Genomic DNA, 18,312 nt, shown 5'->3' with positions numbered 1-18,312 from the left:
AGATCACCCTCATCCATAGTTTAATTGTGGATTGGGGGAGGGGGGCTGACATGGCCTGCATTATACATAGGTGGGTGAAACAGGAGGGGTCATTCTATCGCAGTTGTGCCCACCTGGGTACTCGGTACAGCACCAGCATTGCCTTGAGAGTTGGGAAGGGATGTGTGGTCCTGGTTTATAGGAGTAAGATCTTCCTCTTGAGGTTTCTGTCAACTCAATTGTGGGTCTTGAGCATGGATCGTCAAACTATGGCCCATGGGCTGGATACGGCCCGCCATGCTCCTTTATCTGCCCCACCTCAGAGCTTTTGGACTCGCTTGGAGAAAACAATCTCCGAGCAAGTCCAAAAGCTCTAAGCTGGCGCAGGCGTACTCAGTGGAAAGAAGACTATGATTGTGGGTGCGCTTGTGCAGGGAAGATGGGCGCAATTGTGGTCGTGCTCGGGGGGGGGCGGATATGGCTGCGGTTGTGCCCACCTTCCCTGCACAAGTGTGCCCACGATCTTGCCCGCCTTCCCTGCATGAGCGCGCCTGTGATCACACCCATCTTCCCTGCACAATCATGCAGGATGGGGGGGATGGCCATGATTGCGCCATCATGTGGGGTGGGGGGATGGCCATGATTGCGCCCACCTTTCCTGCATGAGCGTGATCTCATCCATCTTCCCCCCGCCCCCAGCATGATCGCGGATATTGCAGCTATGTCCCTTGAATATGGACATGTTCTTCCCCACCTCCTGTTGGGCTTCTGCTGCAGCCCAAGCGAGTGGAGCAAACATTTTTAATTATTTTTAAAACTTTAATTTTTAAATTTATTTTAATTTTAATTAATTTTTAATGTGCAGTGTGCATAAGAATTAATTCATTTTTTTAAAAGTATAGTCCAGCCCCCCAACAGTCTGACAGACAGTGAACTGGCCCCTTGTTTAAAAAGTTTGAGGACCCCTGGTCTTGAGTATTTGTTTCCACTGGACTCTCAAGACAGGTTAGGGATCCTGCTGTCTAGCAGACTTCCTGCCTGAGCTGACAGAGGTGGGCTCAGAGCTGGGGTTAAGGACCCCCATGATGACGGTTCTGGGGGACCTTACCTTCCATGCTGAGGATGCTTGGAGTGCGCAGGACCTCATGACCACAACATGGGGCTATATCAACAAGTTTCTGGCCCTACACATGTAAAAGGACACACTCTTGGTTTCCTCCATTGGGCAAGAGGATGGTGATGTGGAAGTGGGGGAATTAACATCAACCCGTTTGTCATGATCAGATCACTTCCTTCTGAGATTTAGACTTATGGCTGCTTTTTCCCTCTGCAAGGGTGGGGAACCTATTAGAATGGTCCACCCTCAGGGGTTAATGAATCCTGAAGATTGCCTGAGGGCTCTGGGGGAATTTCCAGCTGGTATGGTTGGTGCACCTGTCAAAGTCACTCTGGAATATGGAGAAGGGTTGGGTGGTTGCCACAATTGTACCCAAGTGCCCTCTTCCCTTGGGCACAGCCTGTTCAGCCCCTTGGTATACACCTGCGTTGAGGGCAATCGATTAAGAGGGGGGACAACCAGAGCTCAGATGGAGGAGAACTCATGCAGAGTTTGACCAAGCACAGCTTAGAGTTCACTATCATGCCTACTCCATGGTGGTATGGGTGGCAAAGAGTCAGCTCTTTTCCACCAGTACTGGATTATGGTACCCTTCTAGATAGTCTGGATTAGGAATAGGAAGTACTGCATTGCAGTGGTTCCACTGGGCCATTATTGCTCTGTAGCAGGGCTCTATTGTATCCCCCATGCTCTTTAACATCTACATCAATCCATTGGGAGAGATTATTCAGAGGTGTGAGCTGCAGTGTCATTAATACGCAGACCACACTCAGCTCTACCTCTCTTTTTCATCAAATCCAGGTAAAGCAGTGGCCATCCTGAACCAGTGTTTGGGCTTGGTAATGAACTGGATTGTGGCTGACAAACTGAGGCTCAATCCCAACAAGATGGAGACGCTGCTGGTGGGTGGCTTGTTTGTTCAGCCAGGAGACATTCAACCTGTCCTGAACAAGGATGCACTCCCCCAAAGAACAAGGTTCGCAGTTTGGGGCAGGGAGTGGGGGGCTTCTGCATCCATATCTGTTTCTTGAGTCACAGGTGGACTCAGTGGCATGGAGCACCAACTAGCTGATACCGAAGTGGGGGCAGTGGCCACAACTGAGGAGCAGGTGATTCAAATCCAGAGGGATCTGGACAGACTGTGGAAGTGGGTAGGGGACAACAGGATGGCATTCAATGTGGATAAGTGCAAGGTCTTGCACTTGGGGCATAGGAATGGGTGTCATAAGTATAGGTTAGGGGACAAGTGGCTGGAGAGCAGCACTTGTGAAAGGGATCTTGGGGTGCTGGTCGACCGCAGGCTAAACATGAGTAAGCAGTGTGACACAGCAGTCAAGCGAGCGAACACCACCCTTGGATGCATAACCAGAAGTGTGGCTTCCAGATCTAGAGAGGTTTTGAGACTGCTCTACATGACTCTGGCACACCCACAACTGGAGTACAGCATCCAGTACTGGGCTCCACATTACAGGGGAGATATAGCTAGGCTAGAATCAGTTCGGCGCAGGGTCACAAAAATGGTGGCTGCATTGCGAGGGATGACATATGAGGAGAGATTAAGGGAACTGGCTCTTTTCAGCCTGAAGAAGAGGAGACTCCAAGGGGATTTTTTAGCAACTTATAGGTATGTCAGGATGTCATGTGGAGGAGAGCCGTGATCTGTTCTTCCCTGCAGTAGAAGGCAGGATGCATTCCAGTGGGGCCAAGCTGAAGGAATAAGGCTTCAGGTTGGATGTCAGGAAGTAATTCCTGATGGTTAGGACCCCTGGGATATGGAATGGGCTTCCAAGGAAGGTGGTTGAGACTACATCGGTGAGGGTATTCAAGGAAAGATTGGATAACCACATGTTGGGGATTACATGAGTGGAGCTGACTCAAGCCAGGGGTCAGACTAGATGGCCTGGGACACCCCTTTGGACTCACTTTTTTCCTATGTTTTTAACTATGACCCCATTTGGACAAACAGAGCCTAGCTACAGTAATCCATGCTCTGGTAAACTCTTGTTTGGATGACTGCAATGTGCTATATGTGGGGCTGCCTTTGAAAATGGTCCAGAAACTTCAGCTGATCCAGGGTAGAGGAGCATGGCCATTAACAGGGAATACCCTTTGAAATCATATCATGCCAGTCCTCTTTCAGCTGCACTGGCTACCTGTTGAAGTCCATACTCTATTCAAAGTGCAAATGTTAACATTTAAAGCCCTAAACCGCTTGGGGCCAGGCTATCTGAAGGAATAAAGTCTTTTATGTACCTAGATCTTTCAGGGACCTTGTCAGGGAACTCCCCCTAAGAGTATTAAAGAGGATGGTGACCAGCAGAAGGGCTTTCTCTGCAGTGACACCCCATCTATGGAATGAGCTCCCCAAAGAGGGATCCCTGGTGCCTACCCTTTTTCTTCTTGGTGCCAGGTGAAACCCGGTATTTTAATAATTGAAGGATTTTTACTTTGGTTTTAACACTGTATTGTATTTTTATCTACTGCTGTGCCTTTTCCATAACTTAACTGTGGCCACAGTAGTTAGACTACTGCTGTTCTATTGGTTTATTGTGCTTTGTTGTTGTTAGCTGTGTTTTGTTGAAACTATTTTCTTTTAATTCTGTTAGCCACCCAAAGAACCTTTTGGCTATTGAGCAATATAAAAGTGTAATTAATTAATTAATTAATTAATTAATTAATTAATTAATACTGAATGCTAGAATTCTTGCAGAGAAAAGGTCAGATATTTCCCCCTTAAAGAGGCTGGGCAAACAACCCTGCAAGAAGCGACCCATTGTCCTGAGACACCTTGAAATTACCTCATCCATAGTACCAAACACATACAAAGAACTCAACCCTTACCCAGAGTCTGGGGGATTCATCTATCCCTTAGACACATGTTCAGAGAGAATGCGTAAGTATCAGGGACTTAGAAAAGAGAGGCACAAGGTCTGAATGCAAGCAAAGACATCCTCTGAACACAGGCCTGCAACCACCACCACCCCCTGCCACCAGTTTGTGGATGCCTTGCACATAAGATTCTATTGAGAGTCTCTACTGCCGGACAGGTAACAGACTCTTTCTCTCTCTCTGTTAGGCAACAGGAATACCTGCTGAAGCTCTGCAATAGCTGCAGCTCTTTGGGCAGTTCATAACAATCTAGACAATAGGATTGGGTGGCTGACCTACGCATCTATGTAAGGAGAGTTGTTAAAACATGTAAAATTAGAAGAGATTATATACACATACATACAAATGAACACTGGGTCCTTAATTGTTACAGTGTATCTTTTTGCTATCACTGGACATAGTTTATAATCACTCGTTTTAATGTTTTACTGTTATATGGAGATAAGGAATTTGAAGAGCTAGCTAAAAAAACCTCATTGATTTTGCCTCAGTCTGCCTGATAGTAGGCCCAGGCCTGGGACTAGCCCTGCCTCTCATTGCCCCTAGTAACCCCTCAGCCCATCCTGCCAATCTATAGAATAACAGAATAGTAGAAGGGGCCAGAAGACCATCAGGTGTCTATGCAGGCCATCAAGTTAAACCATCCCTCTCAGATGACTGTCTTGTTGCATATTCGGAACATGTCAGAATGGGTTATTTGCATGTGCTGAAGTACTCATGTAATCTCTTGCAAAGGAGGACCACCTCTGGCCCAGAGAGAGTCTCCATTAGGTATTACTACTACTCTATATGACTCTGGTGCATCTGCAACTAGAGCATTGTGTTCAGTTTTGGGCCCCTCATTACAGGAAGGATATAGCCAGGTTGGAATCAGTGCAGCATAAGGGCCACACGGTTGGTGGCCGGTTTGCAGGAGATGCCATATGAGGCGAGACTGAGGGAACTGGATCTCTTCAGCCTGGAGAAGAGGAGACTCACAGGAGATCTGTTGGCGACATACAGGTATGTGAGGGGGTGTCACATGGAGGTGCGTAGAGACCTGTTCTCCCCTGCAGAGGAGGGCAGGACATGCTCCAATGGAGCAAAGCTCAGGGGACCAAGGTTTCATTTAGATGCCAGGAAGCACTTTCTGACAGTTAGGGCCCAGAGGGCATGGAATGGGCTTCCACAGAAGGTGGTTGAGGCCCCATCGGTGAGGCTGTTCAAGTATAGGCTAGACATGCACATGGTGGGCATGTTGTGAGCGGAGCAAGCTGGAGCCGGGGGTCAGACCAGATGGCTCAAGAGGCCCCTTCCGACTTGCTGTTTCTGTTTCTATGAACACGTATTGGCATGCACATACAGCCCCTTCCAACATATCTCCACCATAGCCAGGAATAGTCTATGTGGTCCCACAGTCACTTTGCACATTCTTTCAATGAAGGAAGAACAGTGTGAATCCCTCTAATATTGAGGACAGTTGATTGCCAGTTGAGGAAAATAAATGAAAAAGGTGATGGTGCAAAGGTGGGAATAGGCTTGCCCTGGGTACTAAGCACTTAAAGTATTCTAGAGAAAGGATTAAGGTCAGGGGAATGCACAGCAGAAGGCTGAAAAACTCCTCTCATATTGTTAAGGATTTGGAAGGGGAAAACTAAAAATTCCTTTGCTCTTTCTGCTCTCCAGATTCCTATATAGTTCACTGAGGGAGTATTTCAAAAGGGTTGGAACCAACCCTCCTGAAAATAACCCCACTTACTTGCCCTAAACAGACAAGCCTGTTGTTTCAGACTGGCTGGAACCCTTAACAGGAGCCCTTTTAAAAAAGACATTTTGCTGTGGGTGTCCTCCTGTAGTTCTTGTTAATGTTATGGTTCTTGGGGCTCTTCTGGTCTGGTAACTGAACCACATGGGACTCGCTAAGTCTAATATAGTCACACCCTGTAGGATGGATAGACTTCTAGGGCACAGATGCTTTTGCTGCATGCAGTGATGGGCTGTGAATTGAAAGTTGTATGATCACAGAGGCACACTTGGGGGGCCGCAACAACATAGGCACCCATAGTAAACCACACTGTAGGCTTCTGTGTCCACAACATTCCCATAGTCCCTCAGGGTGGTAACCAAATCAAAAACAACTCAGATTAGTCTGGCAGGATTTGTTCTTGACAAATCCACCCTAGCTTCTAGTAATCACTGAATTGCTTTCAATGGTGTTTGCAAAATGACTGCTTCATAAGCTGATCCTGAATTTTCCCAGCAGTTGATGTCAGACTGAATGGTCGGTCATTCTCAGGTTCTTCTTTTTTCCTTTTTTGAAGATGGAGACAGCATTAGTCCTTCTCCAGTCATGTGGCACTTCCCATCTTCCATTATTTCTCCAAGATAATAGACAGTGGTACTGAGAGCTTTTACACCAGCTTCTTTATGACTCAAGGATGGAGTTCATCAGGCACTGGAGATATGAAGTCATTCAGTCCAAGTAGATGATCCCTGACCATATGTCTATCAATCTTGAGCTGCATTCTGCTCCTTCAGGTTGTATCTCCCCCTTATTTAGCATTTCTGCCTTTTCTTTGTCACCTGTTGAAATTTGTCATTCACATCAACTTGCTGAACCCACATTTCTTTCCTCTTTTACTTTGGACATATTTGAGAGCTTTTTTCTTGCTTTTAGCATTCCTCACTAGCCTCAGGTCATTACTTGCTTTAGCCTTCCTGTTGCCATCCCTCCAATTCTGTGCTGTCTGTATTCTTCCTTTGTAGCCTGACCCTCCTTCCACTTCCTATGCATGTCCTTTCTTGTCCTGAAATTATCTCAGCTTTTTGTGAAGTCACATGGGCTTCCTCTCTTGTCTTCTACCCATTTTTCCTTGTTGGAATTGTTTGCAGTTGTGCCTGTAGAATTTTCTCATTTAAAAATTCTCACCCATCTTTCACATAAGAGTTGCTTGCCAAGGGACTTTGTTTATCATTGTTCTGAGTTTATTAAAATTGGCTTTCCTAAAATCCATGGTACATGTTTGAATATATTTAGCTTTTGCTTCCTTTCAAATCAAGAGTTCAAGTGTGGCAAGGTTGCTTTCCCCCAGAGTTCCTGTGTTGTTGTTAGCTGCGAAGTCATGTCTGACCCATCGCGACCCCATGGACAACATTCCTCCAAGCCTTCCTGTCCTCCACCATCCCCCGGAGTCCACTTAAGCTCACGTCGACTGCCTCAGTGACTTCATCCAGCCACCTCATTCTCTGTCGCCCCCTTCTTTTGCCTTCAGTGTTTCCCAGCATTAGGCTCTTCTCCAGAGAGTCCTTCCTTCTCATTAGGTGGCCAAAGTATTTGAGTTTCAGAGTTCCTGTAGCTTTCCCTTTGTCCACTAGGTCTTTGCTGTTGGTTAGTATTAAGTCAAGAATAGCTGTTCCACTTGTTTACCTTATTTATATACTGCTCCATTCCCACAGGCTCTGGGAGGATTACAAGAAACTAAACCAACAGTGAGCAATACTGACTACTACAACATAATAAATAAAACTGGCATGAGAACTAATTTGGGAAGGCCTGTTGGAAGAGGGACATTTTTAGCTCTTGTTCCTTCTTCCACATTCTGTAGGAGGACATTATCAGCAACATGTGTTAGGAATCCCATGGAGGGGCTGTATTTGGCAGATTTTGTCCCCCATAATGACATCATACCTCCTTGAAACCTCGACAGTATGCTTTTCAAATGTTTCATCCCCATCTTCTCCTTGATTGGGTGGTTGTTTAAAGACTCCAATTATTGTATTCCATTTATTGCTTGCTCCATTTGTATTATTCCAGATGCTCTTAAGGGGCTACTAAGCTCACCCTCCTCTATTTCTGTGCAAGGATATGCTCCTTTATCATGGTGTGTGACTTTGCCTCCCTTTTTGTTCAGTCTGTTCTTCTTGAACATGTGTTATCCTTTAATTGTTTAATTCCAGTCATGGAAGTCATCCCACCAAGTTTCAGTTACACCTGCCAGGTCATATTCACTCTCCTGTATTAGGAGTTCAAGGATATGCTATTTGTTTCACATACTCTGCATATCAGTATATAGACATCAGAGACCAAATGCTTCATACTCTAGCTCTTTCCCTACAGTTCTGGAAGACTGTAGAGCACTCTTAGAGCTGCTTTCTCTGTTGTGATGTACGAGCCTTTGCTTGTAGTAAGTTCCCCCTCCCCAGTAGGATTCAACTTAAAGTGCTCCTGCTAAACTTCTTCATACTGTGGCCAAACACATTTTTACCCATTCTTCTAAGGTGCAACCCATCCCATGCCAGCAGTCCATCTTCCAGGAAGAGTAGCCCATGGTCCCCAAATTCAAATCTGTGAGACTGGCACTACCATCGTTTACACATGCTAAGTTTTAGGTGGAAGGATGTTGCAGGCTGTACAGCCTCTCTCTTTCAGGGGATAGCCCAAAGGCCTTCTGCTGCCTATTCTCTACTTGTAAATAAAGCAAGTATTACCAAAAACCTGTAAAGTCCCCAGTATGCCCATTTTGATAGTGTCACCCCTGGAGTTTCTCACAATTCAAGAGAAGGGTAAAGTATACTATGGTATCCTAAAAGCAATCATTCCTTTTGTTTCCCAGTGGGCACCTTGTTCACTCATTTTAATTTATTTGGATTTTTATTTTCAGCATCATCCTCTCTGTTTGCTTTCAGCACACATAATTTAATGTTCTACAATGCTTTACACAAGTGTGGGTGGATAAGGGGTACTTTTTAATAATGTTCTGCTACTCCAAGAAAAGTTAATGTTGTGACATGTGCAGAAAACACAAATTCAGCGCATTGTATAATTTCTCTTATGGACTGCAATCCCACATGTCTCAATGAACTGAATTCACTTTTCTATAGACATGTATAGGATTGCACTGTTACTCTGCTTTTTCTAGTCACAAGGGGGTATCCAAGGTAAATCGTGCACATTTATATCATTTCTAATTTATGCTTCATGTTTTGCTGATTTACATTAGTATGCTGTTCCCTTTATTAAGGAGAAACCTTATCAGATGTCAAATGAATATCTTTCACCACTGGAAATCTTATTCAGTCCATCAGTTCTGGTTTCTGGAATTTCAGAAAGAAATGTTCAAAAGGTGGTTTCTGTGTCCAGTGCAACATTCTTCAAAAGTGCTTCTTTTGCACTTCTGGAAAACTATGGCATATACTGAGTCTTACAGTAAAATGTTTCAAGGGCTTTGAAGCTTGTGATTCACAATGGGTTCTTTGAGAAGATGTTGATTATCTAGAATTATTACAAAATTTTGTGAGGACTTGCCTAAAATTACAGGATGCAAAACAGGTAATACGGTGCCTTTTAAATGATGCTTAAATTATAGAAAATGACAAGAACAAAAGGAGGAGGGACTACAGAGAAATATATTCTTCTACTGCATTCAAACAACATAGAGATGTAGCAGTAAAGAAAACAGTAAAAAAGGATTATGTGTTGCATGGTCACACAATATAATATATATCTCTTACTATGTAACTATAGAACTGAATTATATGTCTTACTCATCTTTCACTACTGAATCCACAATGAGAACAAGATAGTGTAATTAAATGTTAACTGTATGCACTGTGAAAAGCCTCCAGACATTTCAGTGTGATGTTCATTTAAATATTTTAACACAACACTGATAATGTATGAAAATTGAGGCAGATAAAAAAAGAACAGAAATTTACATCTTTTTCAAATCCTCTATAAAAAAACCATTTTAGGAGGCTGAGTTTATATTACATCTCTAGTACCAGCACACAGAAAACAGAAAATGAATGTTTTATATGCATGATCAGGTTTTGGACTCTTTCCAATGTTTCTGTGACTGAGAGGGAGGAGCATTTATTATGTACTCAGCACCTTGCTTATTACCACAATCCAAATTCCCAGTTCTCCCACAAACATCACCTGTATGGTACAGATTAGAGGCATACAATGTTCTAGTAGAATCCTCTGCCATTATACCATTCCCACTCTGGAAATAAGGCGTTTAAGTATAGCAACGCATTCACTTCAAGCCAAGCTTCTGACACTTTTTCCATCTGAGCTAACAGGATCCAATGACTGACTCCTATCAGCTACAGCACTCAAAATCCCTTGAAACAGAGAAATGCATGGGAACTTGGGCAACTGCAGGTTTCCTGATGCTCTTAAGCGGGCATGGAGAGTTCTCAGTCTTCAGGTTGAATACAAATATAGAGGGGGTTCCCATTCTGTCTGCCAAGCTTCTTCCCCAGACTCCATCCCCTCTCCCAGGAGCCAGGGCAGAGCACTTATCCTGGGTGAGCTGCAGTACCTCAGAAACAAGGCATTTACATTTGCCTTTCCTACCACCTCAAGTTACATTTGAAAAATAAAACAGTCATCAGGTGTCAATTAAACACTGGCCTCACAACTTATTTAGTCTCAACACTTATTCAGATCAGATAACTGCATTGAAAACAAAGATGAGTTTTAGTGGAGTTCACTGGAATCCTGAGTCTGGTCAAGTAAATCTTACCGAGTTCACTGGGGCTTACTCCCAAGTTAGTAGTTATAGGATTACAGTCACTTTCCTTTAAGAAGTAAATAAACAACAGAACCACAACAGAAGCAAATTGTGGCCAGTTGCCCCTTTACAAATCATTATAAGCAATCCTACTGGTTCTTCTGAGTAGTGTCACGGAGGCAGACAGAGGACATGGACACCACAAACTAGAAGCTACTCCAAATACCTGCTTTTCCCCACTGGGCTTCTTGTGATTTAACAGCAGATCAACAGCTCCAACCACCTCTTTCCTGATAGCATGTAGCAGAGCATCTCCAACATAGACATTAAAACTCAAGAGTAGTTCTATAAGCTCCAGGTTCTCATTTTCTATTGCAATAAGGAGAGCTGTTCTTCCAAGCGGGTCAATGCAATTAATATTGATCTTGAAATAAATTTCTGCTTCTTCCAGGGCTTGTTTCACGCTGGCATAATCTCCTTTCTCCACGGCATTCAAATAGGCTTTCTCGGCAGATGAAAGTTCAGATTCAGCTCGTACGATGCGAAGAGGAATGCGATCTCTGTAAGGGGCATTGATGCTTCTCTTATAATAGAACTGGGCCATAGTTTATACCACTCTAATCATGACTCTCTGCAAGAAAAGAAAGAATTCAACAGTTGCACTTTCCTGGAATAATATTTCCTGGAGTATGTCAGTACTGAGGCAACCAAATTTCACAGAAATAGCAGAATATGTTTAGCACCAAGAAATGTGACAGCCATTCATACAATTAATGCTTATGTTAGAGAAGTGTCAGTTTTGTTTTAATGAACTGTTCTTGGATGGCAGAGAATACTGAAAACTAAAATGAATGTAACCCCTTTGAGGTCATAAAATTCTCTTGAAAGTTAAAAGAGCTAAACTGAACAAATGCCAGGTAATGTAAAGTATTTTTATATGGAACAAAAGATGTTTCAAAATAACATTGACAATTTTAAGCCATGAAAAGAAAGAGAGGTAAAAACCCCAATATTGTGCAAATATTATTAAATTCTAAACTTGTAAACACTAAATATTAAATTTAAAATACAACAGTAGAATGTAATGAACTAATTGGGATATATGATGCAGATATAATAGTATTAGCCAATCCCTGTCTACAAGTAACCATAAAAGAGTAAAATATCCTGTTTTAACATGGTTCACAATATATAATTCTAAAAAACAAATAATAGAGAAGCATTGGGAGATTCTTCTGATTGGAAAAGGTGCAACACTATGAAATATTTTGTTGAGGATGAAAATATATAATTGCCATCTTTGAATAAGACAAAATATGAATTCACCATGGACTGGATGAATCCAATCTAAACTTGCCCCTTGATCTATGCAAAGACTCCTTCCATTTACCAAGGGAACTGGGATCCAGTGGAGACTGACTGCAGGAGGCATTTTTCTCTACTTCCTATTTCCCTGAACATCAATTTCCATATGGTGCTCCATATGGGCACTGGGCCCAGGACTGTCGCACCTCACTAGTTACCTCCCTCTAGTTTGAAAAGGTGCCATTGATGAGCACTCTTTTTGTCCAATTTAGCAGCCAATTTGGGATCCACCTGATAGTTTTTCCATACAGTCCAGTTTTTGCTAATTTGCTTATCAGAATGTTGTATAGCACTCTATGTCGAAAGCCTTGCTAAAGTCTAGGTAGATTACATCCAGTGTTCCCTTTGTCCATTTGGGTGGTTACTGTAACGGTGAGGCAACACACAGCACCAATGCTGCTGGGAGTCCCCACATCCCAATGACCCACAGGACTAGGGAAACACAGCCCCAGCTCTTAACAAAAGAAGTGGCACTGGACCAGCACACGGTGACCCAAGTCTTGGGGAAAATGGAACTTTATTAAACTCCAATACACACACACATTCAAATGGGAAATTACAACAACTTCAGCTACTTGTGGGTAAGTGAGCGGGGGAGGGAGCGGAAAGGGAGGTAGCAGCTTTTTGTCGATAAAATACAATCACAGATATTCACCCCCTTTTGGGTTGTTTGACCACCCCAGACCCTAAAACAACAGGCATTAGCTAGTCAAACCTAATAACCCCCACTGTACCTAACTGGTCTTAAGAGTAGCAGTCGCAAACTCCTGGGGCTCAAGCGTCTGGCAGCTGGTGTTCCTCTTCCTACCTGAGAAGCATGCTGGCCTGGTCTCCAGCCCTCCTTTTATTCCCTCCCTGAGCAATCAGAATCCTTTGTTCTCTGGGGTGACATCAAAGAATCTAAACCATTTGCCCTCTAAGGGGCACCAGACCATCAGGACCATTTGGTTTATGGGTGTCATCTCTGGCACCTTCAACTAGCATCCTTCCCTGGGAAGATTGCATCTATCCTTGACAACCTCCAGACCTTCAGTTGTTTTCTTCCCTTGGCCCAACCTCAACACCTGCACGTCCTTGAAGCGGCCTCCTGTGCCAGGCCAGCTTACTTCAGCCCTTAACCCTTGCCTCTTCTTCTGCAGCTTAAGGCCTTTCCCATTACACTTACTCAGTAAAAAATGAGATTAAATTAGTCTGACAGGATTTATTTTTAATAAATCCACACTGGCTTCTATTAATCACTGCATTTTCTTCAAGAAGCTTGCAGATGGATTTTTTTTAACAATTTGCTCCAGAATTTTTCCAGGGATTCATGTCAGACGAACTGGTCTATAGTCCCCAGGTTCATCTTTTCCCCCTTTTTGAAGACAGGGACAACTTTAGCCCTTCTCCAGTTGTCTAGAGAAAACTTCTCCTGTTTCCCAAGATTTACTGAAGGTAATAGCCAGTGGTTCTGAGAGTTCCTCTGCTAGCTCATTTATGACTCTGGGATGGAGTTAATTAGAATGTGTTTATTCCACCTAGGTATTCCTTGACCATTTGTCTGTCAATCTTGGACTGCCATCTCTCTCTTCCAGCTTGTACTTCCTCTTGATTGCAGATTTCCTTGTGGGAGGAGACTGAGGTGAAGTAGGAATTGAGTGCCTCTGCCTTTTCCTAGTCATCTATTATCACTCTGCCATCCACTTTAAGTAGCTGGACACCCTTCTCTTTCTCATGTCATTTGTTCTGGATGTATCTGAAGAAAGCTTTCTTGTTGTGCTTAGCATCCTTTGCTTTGAGATCAGGGGAATGGGGATGAGCGGAGGTAGAGTATTAGAAGCTGGGGCTTCATGAGGGCTAACTTTGGTCAACTGAAGGCCAGATTGGGGAAAGTCTCCTGGGAGAGCGTACTGGAAGGCATGAGAGTTCAGGAGGGGTGGATGGTGCTAAAAAGGGAGGTCTTGGAGGCTCAAACCTTGACCATACCACTAGTTAGCAAGGCAGGGAGGTGAGAGAGAGCTCCGTCATGGATGAGAAGTGGTAAGATGCATTAGCCATAAGAGGAACCTCGGTAGGAAATGGGCACTGGGGCAAGTAGACAAGAGTATACCAGGAGGAGGAGGCCGAGCGCAGAAGGATTCTTCACAAGGCTAAGGCTGATTATGAGCTGAGACTTGCAAAGAATATCAGGAGCAACAAGAAGGGCTTCTATCAACAAGTAAATAGCAAGAGGAAGAGGAGACAGGCAGTGGGACCATTTGATGGGGGATTTGGTGATTGATATGAGGGAACAGGCACAGATGTTAAATGACTATTTTGCCTCTGTGTTCTCCCCAAAGCAGGATGGGGGAGATGCACATGGGGGATCAGATGAGGCCAAGGATTTAGTGACACAGATTAGAGTCACCCCCTAGAAGTTGAGGAGCTCCTCAGGGCATTGGACGTTATAGAGGCACCAGGCCCTGACAAGAAAGCCTGAGCATCCCTTGCGATTCTCAGTTCATTTCCTGCTTTAGCCTTCCTGATGCATCCCTGCAATTCCTTGCTATTTGTGTATATTCTTCCTTTGTGGCCTTTCCTTCCTCCTGTACTTCCTTCCTTGTGCCTGTTCTCTTTTAAGAGCTCATTTTCAGCTCTTTGGTCAGGGTGGGGGAGAGGGTTTCAGTTGCGAAGTCCACTTATGCCTGGGCAAAAGGGCCTGCTTCATAAGACAACGCCAGTGCATCTCGTACAATCCTGAGAAGAGGCTAAAGGAAACCAATATATTTACCTTGGAAAAAAAGAAGATAAGGTTCAACAACATAGTAATAGTCCCTATGTGATAACTCCCTCCCCCCCTCTTTCCCCCTACCTTTCAGGGACAGGAACTACATAGGGAGAAAATTAGAGAACCAGAATCTTCACTAGAGTCCAGGTTGACCGTGCCACTTTTACACCTTCAGAGCCCCCCTAGCTATTGCAAACATTGATTCAAGGTGAGCAATTACTATAACCACAAACAATGCTTATAAATACATGACTGGTGGATAAGTACGATATAGAGCATCCTACATACAAATAAAATAGGGAATTAAACCGTCTGGTTTTGCCTAATGAATGGAACTTTGTTTTTTGCAGTTGTGCCAGTTAGGTCAGTGGATCTTAGGTCACAGAAAAGTTTCAGAAGAAAACTGGAAGCATTTACTGGATGCTTTTCCATGGATAATTTGTCTTTCTTGGTTTGAGAAGAAAATGACCACATTCCTTGCTCTGCTGCAGTAAAATTGACATTAAGCAGAAGGAACCAGTTTCAGGAACCTCTCTGCCACAGAACTCACCATTCAGATGTTCCAGGGCAACAAGATGCACACATAAAATAGTATTAACAAACTGGCTTAATTTATTGTGTCAGCTAGTGAATGCCAAAAATGTACATTTGTTGGCTCATTAGGCATGAATTTAGTATAGCTTATTTTCCTTAGCTCAGTTACAAGAGCACATTATAGAATCATAGATTCATGGAATGGTAGAGTTGGAGGGGGGCAGGGGGTCATTGGGCACAGTCATCTGCTCAGCGCAGGACTCCAAGTTAAACTATCCTTCTCCAATGGTTGTCCAGCTGCATCTTGAATGCCTCTAAAGTGGAGAGTCCAGAACTTTCTAGGTCATAGATTGTATTGCTGTGCTGCTTTAACGGATAGCAAGTTCTTCCTGATAGTCAGCTGGAACCTGTCTTCCTGCAGCTTCAGCCCATTATTGTGTGTCCGGCACTCTGGGATGATTGTGAAGAGACCCTGTCCTCCTTCTTTCTGACAGTCATTCAAGTGCTTGTGGAGTGCTATCAAATCTCCCCTCAGTCTTCCCTTCTCAAGGCTAAACATGCCCAGTTCTTTCAATCTCTCCTCATAGGGCTTTGTTTCCAGTCCCTGGATCATCCTTATTGCCCTCCCCTGAACCCTTTCTAACTTGTCTGCATCTTTCTAAAACTGTGGTGCTCAGGACAGGACACAGCATTCCAGATGAGGCCTAACCAGTGCTGAGTAAAGTGATTTAGAAGTGACACGTCTATTAATCTGCCCCTTTTGCACCCATATCACATTGTTGACTCATTCAGCATGGGATCTACAACAATTCCAAGATCCTTGTTACTTGCAATATTGTTGAGCCAAGTATTTCCCATCGAGTAACGTTGGTTTCTTTTTCCTGGGTGCAGAACTAGGCATTTGTCCCTATTAAATTACATTCTGTTGCCTTCAGCTTAGTGTTTCAAGCGTGAATCTTCTTTTTGCCTTCCAGAGTATTAGCTATTCCACCCAGTTTTGTGTCACCTGCAGATCTGACTCTTGTTTCCTGTACTTCCTAATCCAAATCAGAAATAAAAATGTTGAAGAGCACTATTACCAGGAAAGAGCCCTGGGTACCTCACCACTCTTCAGTTTGATTGATGAGCACTCTTTGAGTCCAGTTCTGTAGCCAACTGTGGATGCACCTGAGAGTTGTTCCATCTAGTCCACTTTTAGCTAATTTGCTAATCAGGATATTATGGGGCACTTCGTCAAACGTTTTGCTGAAGTCATGATAGATTAGGTCCACAGCATTCCCACAGTCCTTCAGGGAGGTTACCAAACTAAAAGTGAAATCAGATTAGTCTAGTGAGATTTCTTCTTGACAATCCATGTTAGTTTCTAGTAACCACTCCATTACTTTCAGCTTGTTTGCAGACTGGCTGCTTTATAACCTGCTCCAGAATAGTCCCATGATTTGGACTAATTGGTTTGTAGTTCCCAGATTCTTCTTTTTCTTTCCTGAAAGTACGCACAATATAGTTCCAGACATTATAGCCCAAAGCAAAGAACTAATATGGAGTGATATTGAATTAAAAGAATTAAGGGAAATAGGTGATCACTTAGAGACATACTGGTTTTAAAAGGATATTAAAAAGATTATTAAGAGAATTCAAAATCCCTTTCTGAAAAATACAATGGAAGTATGGGAAAAAATGGAGACAGCAATTAATGCCAGGAATTTCTTCGCTAACACCAGGGGTCGAAATGGAAAAATTCCCAAAAATTGAATCAAAGGATTTGATCAATAAACTAAAAATAGTCAAATATATAAATGGGAAGATTGGAAAAATAAGATTAAAAAAATAACACAAGAAGTATATTGGCAAAAGCTAAATTAATTTGGTTAGATTTAATACAATTAGAAAAATAGATAAAGATGGAGAGAAAATTTAAGTTGGAAGAAAGACAATTGACAAAATTTGAAGCGATAGTGAGATTAAGGAAGAATATACAGGTATAGGAAGAATTGCCAAAATTTATAAACTATTAATAGAATTAGGGGAACAGACAAAAAGTTTGAAATCAGTTTGGGAAATGGATGTTGGTGAAATAAAAGATGAGGATTGGAAGACTATTTGGAATAGAAGGGTATATAAGAGTATGTCGGTTAGAATTAAAGAACGTGAATATATAGTGATATGGAGATGGTATTTAACACCAGTTAAGTTAAACCAGATTGATGATAAATATTCTAATATTTGTTGGAGATGTGGAAAAGAGATTGGAACTTATAAGCACATGTGGTGGGATTGTGATAATATACAAAGGTATGTTTAATGAAATTAGGGAAATTCTAGATATAAATCTGGAAATGTCACCAAGATTTGCATTATTGCTGCTGATTGAAAAACATGATATAAATGAAGTTAAGAAAGAATTGATCCTAAATCTGATAATAGCAGCTAGGTTAGTAATGCTTAAATATTGGAAACAGAATTGGGTTATACAAAGGATTGAATGCTTTTATGATTGCTAATGATAAATTAACAACAGAAATAAAAAGGGTAATGAAAGTAAATAAATATAATAACATATGGGAAGATTTTGTAAAAGCAGTACTGATGAAAGGGAAAGACTGTAAGCCTAATCAAGAATATATGAATTTTTGGAGGGGATATGTGTATAACTAAAGTATATTATGTATGTTAATTGTTATATAAAGTAAAATGGAAATATAATCCAGTCTCCTGGGGAGCGGGTGCACATAGGGTTTTTTTGTGTATGTTGTGTGTTTTTTTAGTTATCAGTTGGGTTGTAGATGTTAATATTATTGATATATTTTGATACGTGTTGTATCTCAAGTGTTTGTATTTATGTTCTGTTCTGTTAAAAATGAATAAAGGGGGGGGGGAAGGAGGAGAAAGTAGGTACAATATTAGTCTTCCTCCAGTCACCTGGCACTTCCTCGTCTTTTATAATTTCTCAAAATTTGTGGTTCTCAGAATTCTTCCACCAGCTCCTTTCTGACTCCAGGATGGAGTTCATTGGACCCTGGATATTTGTACTCATTTAACCCAATTAGATGGTCCCTGTCCATTTGCTTATCAATCTCAAGCTGCTATCCTGCTCCTTCAGCTTTTACTTTCCCTTCAACAGGGAATTCATAAGTTCTCTTTTGGGAGAAGACTTTGCCAAAGTAGGAATTGAACACTTCTGCCTT

The 18,312-nt window shown here is 42.6% G+C and overlaps 1 protein-coding gene across 1 annotated transcript in view; it reads right to left on the bottom strand.

The window, feature by feature from the left end:
- TRPC4 (transient receptor potential cation channel subfamily C member 4) overlaps positions 1–18,312 on the bottom strand; it is a 143,510-nt gene that overhangs the window by 74,593 nt on the left and 50,605 nt on the right. Inside the window, exon 2 of the mRNA XM_044419329.1 lies at positions 10,709–11,113. Coding sequence (XP_044275264.1) covers positions 10,709–11,086 — 378 coding nt within the window. The 5' untranslated portion in view covers positions 11,087–11,113. The remainder of the gene's footprint in view (positions 1–10,708; positions 11,114–18,312) is intronic.

Source organism: Varanus komodoensis, unplaced genomic scaffold (genome assembly GCF_004798865.1).
Source record: "Varanus komodoensis strain SLA01 unplaced genomic scaffold, ASM479886v1 scaffold101, whole genome shotgun sequence".
NCBI lineage: Eukaryota > Metazoa > Chordata > Lepidosauria > Squamata > Varanidae > Varanus > Varanus komodoensis.
The sequence above is the reverse complement of the archived record's forward strand: the minus strand, read 5'-3'. Positions and strand labels throughout refer to the sequence as shown.